The sequence below is a fragment of the Triticum aestivum genome, chromosome 1B (genome assembly GCF_018294505.1).
Source record: "Triticum aestivum cultivar Chinese Spring chromosome 1B, IWGSC CS RefSeq v2.1, whole genome shotgun sequence".
Classification (NCBI taxonomy): Eukaryota; Viridiplantae; Streptophyta; class Magnoliopsida; order Poales; family Poaceae; genus Triticum; species Triticum aestivum.
In genome coordinates, this window is record NC_057795.1 from 637,005,009 (window position 1) to 637,011,294 (window position 6,286).

General features: G+C 48.6%; 2 protein-coding genes across 2 annotated transcripts; both read right to left on the bottom strand.

The window, feature by feature from the left end:
• Nucleotides 1-858: 858 nt before the first annotated feature.
• LOC123144243 (beta-1,3-galactosyltransferase pvg3-like) lies at nt 859-2,255 on the bottom strand. The gene has a single exon (XM_044563330.1). It carries the CDS (start codon nt 2,033-2,035, stop codon nt 1,010-1,012), a length of 1,026 nt encoding a protein of 341 aa, XP_044419265.1. The 5' UTR covers nt 2,036-2,255; the 3' UTR covers nt 859-1,009.
• Nucleotides 2,256-3,598: 1,343 nt separating this feature from the next.
• LOC123144251 (guanine nucleotide-binding protein subunit beta-like protein A) lies at nt 3,599-5,878 on the bottom strand. The gene is made up of 2 exons (XM_044563339.1): nt 4,901-5,878; nt 3,599-3,927 (listed from the first exon to the last, which is right to left on the bottom strand). The coding sequence occupies exons 1-2, from the start codon at nt 5,789-5,791 to the stop codon at nt 3,811-3,813; spliced, it is 1,008 nt and encodes a 335-aa protein (XP_044419274.1). The 5' UTR covers nt 5,792-5,878; the 3' UTR covers nt 3,599-3,810.
• Between the last annotated feature and the right edge of the window lie 408 nt (nt 5,879-6,286).

A 6,286-nucleotide genomic window follows, 5' to 3' on the forward strand; every position in this document is an offset into this window, starting at 1 on the left:
TGAAGTTACATAACTTCACATTGTCATCTGGGTTTATCATAGCTACTTTTGCTAAGTGCCCAAAATAATTTGTAGATGATGTTCAAATTATATGTAGTTACTGTGTATGTTGTTGTGGTTAGTATACGTAACCGCTACCAATGACTATTCATTCTTGAATTGAGTTGTGTCAACATATTCATTTATATGAAATCCATTATGAACACTTGCGCCATCATATTTCAAAAATATATCTTCATCTAGATACTTCTTGCTTCACTTGGTACGGAATTTTTCTTTTTCTTCCAAAAAGTTTGAGCTAGTCGTACCATCAGAACACATTGCTGATGGTTTCAAATTATTCGTGACGTTTTACTAAGTATGTTGACTTTCTTTTTGGATGATATCAATTTATGTACTTAGCTGAATTGTTCGGCAGGAAAGAGTTGTGAGTCAACTAAAAAGGGTGTGAGAAATGTAGCAACACCACTTTCTTTAGAATGTGCACGCGCGTGCATATCATATGTTAAAGAAGAAGAACATGTATAGAAACCCGAATCCAGAAGAGGTAGCAACACCATGAATGTATGTACTCCCTACTTTTTTTTGAACTCCACGTATTAGGTTTATCTGAAGTCAGATTCTTCAAGGTTTGACCAAGTTTATACAAAAAGTTATTAGCATTCACAACACAAAATTGATATCATTATATTCATTATGAAATATATTTTCATATTATATTTAATTGGTATGCAGATGTTGATACTTTTAAATATAAATTTGGTCAAATTTTACAAAGTTTAACTTTAGAAAAATCTAATACGTGGAGTAATAAAAAGAAAACGAATGGAGTATGTACTAGGAATGAAAATCACACACTGAAAAAAAATAAAGTATGTATGATGTCCAAATGGACATGTCAAATTATCCTCTTCTTATCCAACCACCACCCACCCGCGCAAATTCAATGCACACGTACTGCTGCCGCCCGGGCGACCGGGTCGAGCCAAGAAGCAAAACGAGGACCGTTTCAAGGCAGGTGGTAGAGCGCGGACGGCGGCAGCGCGGCGGTGGCGTTGAAGTAGGCGAGCGTCTCGGCCCACCGGCCGGCGTCCTTGAGCATGTGCACGGCGATGGTGTCCGGGCGGAAGCCGCGCCGGAAGCAGTTGGCCGGGGAGCTCCCCAGGTAGTTGTACATCCTGGGGGCGCCGTCGTAGCGGTTCTTGGCCTTGCCGGCGACGTTGAGCCACCGCCCCGTCCACATGTCCTCCGGCCCGACGCGGTCGCGGCGGCTGACCTCGGAGCTCGCCACCCAGCGCACCAGGTCCCACGACAGCGCGTACCCCATGCCGGACATGAAGGGCGGGAACGGGTAGAAGTTCTCCCGGTCGCACGGCATCTGCAGGCCCAGGTACGCGTCCTCCCGCGCCGCGCCGGCCATCCACGCCGCCAGCGCCGGGAGCCGCAGGTACGTGTCGTCGTCGGCCTTCATCACGTAGTCGTAGGCGCCGTCGGGGAAGGCGCGGGCGGCGGTGGCGAAGAAGTCGTACGTCTTGCCGCCGTCCATGTTCTCGGCGCAGTCGAGCACGATGACGTCGCCGTACCGCATGATCTCCAGGGCCACCAGCACGGCGTCGACGGCGGAGGTGACGTTGCAGAAGACGAAGCGCACGTCCACGGCGCCGGCAAGGGCGGGGTGCTCCTGGAGCTGCAGCGCGTACACGGTCCGCAGCAGGTGCCGCCGCTCGTACTTGCCCGGCATCGTCTGGATGCCGATCAGCACGCGCACGCCGGGGTGCCCGTCCGGCGCCTTGACTGGCGTGGTCGTGGCGGCCTTGGCCTTGGGCGTGGCGTTGACCGGCGCGAGAACGGGGTCATGCGGCGGGGAGCCGGGGCAGGCGCCGGAGAAGAAGGACTGGAGGCGGAAGTCGTTGGGGTGGACGACGAAGACGGTGAAGGCGAGGAAGCCGGCGCCGAGGACGAGCATGAGGAGGTGGGACGCGTTCACCGGCGAGCCGGCGGCGCCCAGGCCCAGCTGCTTGTACAGGGAGGGCATGGCGGCGCTCCGAGGGATCGGGTGCGCCGGCGTGGTGCGTGCGCAGAGAACGAACTGGAGCGCTAACTGCGTCTGCTCCTTGCCTAGAGAAGGAAATGGAGCGCCTGCTTGTGCTGCGTTGGAGCTGAATGGTTGGACATGGACATGGACCTGGTCGCGGGCTCGCGAGGCTGCTGCTGATTTGGTCGACGACGGCGAGGTTGCGTGGATGGCGAAGAGACTGATTACGCATTCAGAAATTCGCAATCGGGAAGGGTTATAAAATGGGAGAGGTTGGGTTCAGATATGATGTCAGACGGGGGTGACAGATTGTGACTAATCCAACTCGAGTCGTGCTTCGGGCTTCCACGGGGTACAATCAATAACTAGAGGGCAACTGGTAATCGACAGATGCTCACGGGGTACAACGAGTTAAGCAGCAAATTTGATATTTTTCTTTTGTTGTGTGTCGTTGGTAGACATAACATGTATTTGTATACTACTTTCGTCCTGATTTATTAACATGTATTTGTATACTACTTTCGTCCTGATTTATTGTTTTCCTTAGTATTTTGTGTAAATTTTTGACAATGGATTTAACTAACAAAATATTAATGCATGTCACAAAAAGTAGAATCATCAAAAACTATGTTCAAATACGAATCCAACAATATAATTTTTTGATGGCATGCATTAATATTTTATCAGTTAAATCCACTGTCAAACTTTAACACAAATTCATATTTAGCAAGAGTAAAAGTGAAGGTAATAGATTGAACATTGATAGGGGATAGAAAATGTGACATATCGAACCTATCAAGAAAATAATATAATATTCTATCTATTCGCTATAAGCTGATATGTTTTATTTGGATCGTATAGTAAATATGTACAGTCGATTTTCTATTGAAAGACATCTTATTCTCATATAAAGATTGTATTGCACGAGTAAAGCATTTTGGTGCTCGAGCTGACACTGGGCTCAGAATCATGGGCTTCCATTCTGTCATTAGGATAATATGTTCTTTAGAGGTTGTCATTATGATACATCTTTTTAGGTTCTGTCACTGGGAAAACTCTATTTTTCATCAAATACAAATTGGAATAAATGAAATGTTGCACTAAAGCAGTATGGGCCTGGCAATGTCCCATGGATGTACAGGACATGTGTAAATCCCTTTCACTCAATGACATGCTGGTCCCACGTCCCCAATTGAGCTCAATGACACACTGAATCCTTACGAATTTTCCTAAGAAATCATGTGCAAACATTCAGTAATGAATAGCTTGCACTGCTAAATAGTGGCAGTATATTGAAACTAAGCGTTCAAAATGTCAAGCCCAACTAAATTCAGGCTTAACGGCACATCAAACAGAGACCCAAACGGTACAGAGAGCAGATGCTCAACAGGGCGAACATGCTAGCTCCTCCATGCAAAGTGCACCCAACAAATGCTGCAAGACAGCAAGGGGATCACCAGAAAACAACAACCCACAGTTCGCAAACATAATGCAAAGAACAATCAGTAATCCCCAAAGACAACGCAAACGGCAAGCAATAACCCGCATAGACAAATAAGATCAGGCGCGGCTAAAGAGTTGGCAGTATATTGAAAGCAGCAAAAACCCTGGTGCGAAACAGATCGTCTTCCATAGTACCTCATAATGTGCTCATCAACAAATCACCTAAGCAGAAAGTAAACAGTAACTCAAGCTGAAAGTACCAGGCAGACAATGTTGCCTCAGAACAGTCAAAAACTTGACGGGCATTACAACCTCTCTGGCCAGCAAGACCCCTACGCGTATCCGGCGAACCCGGCTTGGATCTTGAAGACCCTGATGGTCCCGTCGGTGTATCCGGTGTAGAGGGTGCTTCCGTCCGCGCTCCAGCTCAAGCTTGTGCAGTACAGCATCTACATAGTTGTACCAGGAATACATAGTCAGTACAGAATACAAATGACAAGTCATAAAGTAGATTAAACTAGACTGTAAGTTCAACAAGACCACAAGTGTACAGTTGACAGGAATAAGAATTGTAAAATAGAGTGGTTTAGTGAACAATTTTAGATTACAAGAGTGCAGATCCTCTCCAAAACAGAAGATTACACAGATTGCAGACGGTGTAACAAATACTTGCACAATTGCTCTTGAGAATATACACTGTCAAAACGAAATTACATTCATGATAGAAGTACAACAGGATCAACAAGACACAACAATGTTCAGATGCGCAGGTCACTAAAAAGAACACTTTTGACACATATGACAAACATCTGTACATAAACAAAAAAATGGACATAACAGCATCATGTTTCTGCTACATACTTTACAAATTAGTTATGAAACTTAAAGATGGAACTGAACAGCATCAAATTTGCACCACAAGGTAATATTAGAGCATGGTATCTATCGATAGACAGTTGATATATATACTCACAAGGGTAACTACCATAGATAGTTCAGTGCACAACAAGCAAGCACAACACTTAATATAGATAAGACATAAATTTCTAATGAGGATCAACACTAGATTCATGTGAGCACAGAAGTCACGGAAGCTTTTAAGCCAAGCCAGTACAATTGCCAATCGAATCACATTATAATGCAAACCAACACATTATCATATCAACTGACACAAAAACATCACTTTCACTTTCAACACGATGTACTTAACGATTAGTGATATCGAATTATCAACAAGCCATGAAATTGCACGGTACAATTAACTAGTAAGATACACTACTGCATAATTTCAAGGCACGTCATGTTAAGATCGGGCCAAATGGAACTATCGCAGCAAATATCCAGTGACGCATCATAATCAAACATCACAGCAGATCTAACAAGCAGGTTAACGATCCAGGAGAGGGATAACAAGCAGGTTACCTGGTTCTTGGAGACCTGCACTTCTGGCTTGAGGTCCTGCACGACATGCTTGGACTCGAGGTCCCAGATCTTGACAGACTCCTCTGTCGCAGCGCAGAGCCAGTAGCGGTTGGGCGAGAAGCAGAGCGCATGGATGATGGAGCCGGCTTCCAGCTGGTACAGCCTCTTCCCCTCGGACAGGTCCCAGAGCAGCGTGACGCCGTCCTTGCCGCCGGAGGCGCAGAGCGAGCCATCGGGGCTGACGGCGACGGCGTTCACGTAGCCACCGTGGCCGGCGAGGGTGGAGCGGAGCTTGCAGTTGGTGAGATTCCAGACCTTGACGGTCTTGTCCCAGGAGCCGGAGACGATGGTGGGCTGCTGGATGTTGGGGGAGAACCTGACGCACGAGACCCAGCCGGTGTGGCCCTCGCCGCCGCCCATGTCGCCGCCGATGGTGTACTTGCACTCGCCGAGGGTGTTCCAGAGCTTGATGGTGTTGTCGCGGGAGGCGGAGACGATCTGGCGGTTGTCGACGGAGAAGGCGACCGAGATGACGTCCTTGGTGTGGCCGACGAAGCGGCGGGTGGTGAGGCCAGTGGAGAGGTCCCAGAGGCGGAGCTCGCCGTCCCAGGAGCCGGAGAGCGCGAACTGGCCGTCGGAGCTGATGACCACGTCCTGGACGAAGTGGCCGTGGCCGGTGAGGCGGCGGAAGGGCACGGCGTAGTCGGTGCCGACGGTGCCGTCGCCGAGGGACGGCACCGGGTTGGTGAGGTCCCAGACCAGCAGCGACTTGTCGCGGGAGCCGGACACGATGTAGGGCGAGTTGTCGATCGGCGCGGCGATCGCCGTCACCACGTCGTTGTGGCCGCGCATCGTGCCCACCAGGGCGAGCGACTCCTGCATGTTCGCCATGGCTGCCGCGGGGAGATTGGGGCGGCGGAGCTCGCGGCGGGGGGGTGGCGGCGGCGGTGAAGGGGGGAGGGTTGGGAGAGAAGAGGGCCGAGATGGAACGGGGAGGATTTTATAGTCTGGAGAAGGTGCGGCTAGGGTTTTGCAGGATCGGAGATGTGGCGCTTGGATGGTGGATGGGAAGATCGCCACCGTTCGTTGCGTATGATAGTCTTTTCCTCTAAAATGGATGATAAATTTTAGTAGAGAAAATTACATGCTGATTTTTTTTTGCGGATGATTTAGGAGTGAGAAAAGATCTGATTTGGATGTTATTGTTCTGTGTGTATATTACGTGAAAAATCTGAAAGTTGCAAAATTATGGAAAAAAAATTGAACCAAATATGAAAAAATATTCATGGCAATGTGATGATTTTATACATGTTTGACCGGTCAATTTGTGCGTAATAATATGGACGCCGACAACGCCCACACGTGTGGGCGTTAAGGGGTCTGCCC

Bases quoted from the DNA above. Each gene is read 5' to 3' on its own strand.
- LOC123144243 (XM_044563330.1), bottom strand. From the start codon at position 2,035: ATGCCCTCCCTGTACAAGCAGCTGGGCCTGGGCGCCGCCGGCTCGCCG.
- LOC123144251 (XM_044563339.1), bottom strand. From the start codon at position 5,791: ATGGCGAACATGCAGGAGTCGCTCGCCCTGGTGGGCACGATGCGCGGC. The intron at 3,928-4,900 runs GTAACCTGCTTG...ACAACTATGTAG, and splicing joins TGCAGGTCTCCAAGAACCAG to ATGCTGTACTGCACAAGCTT.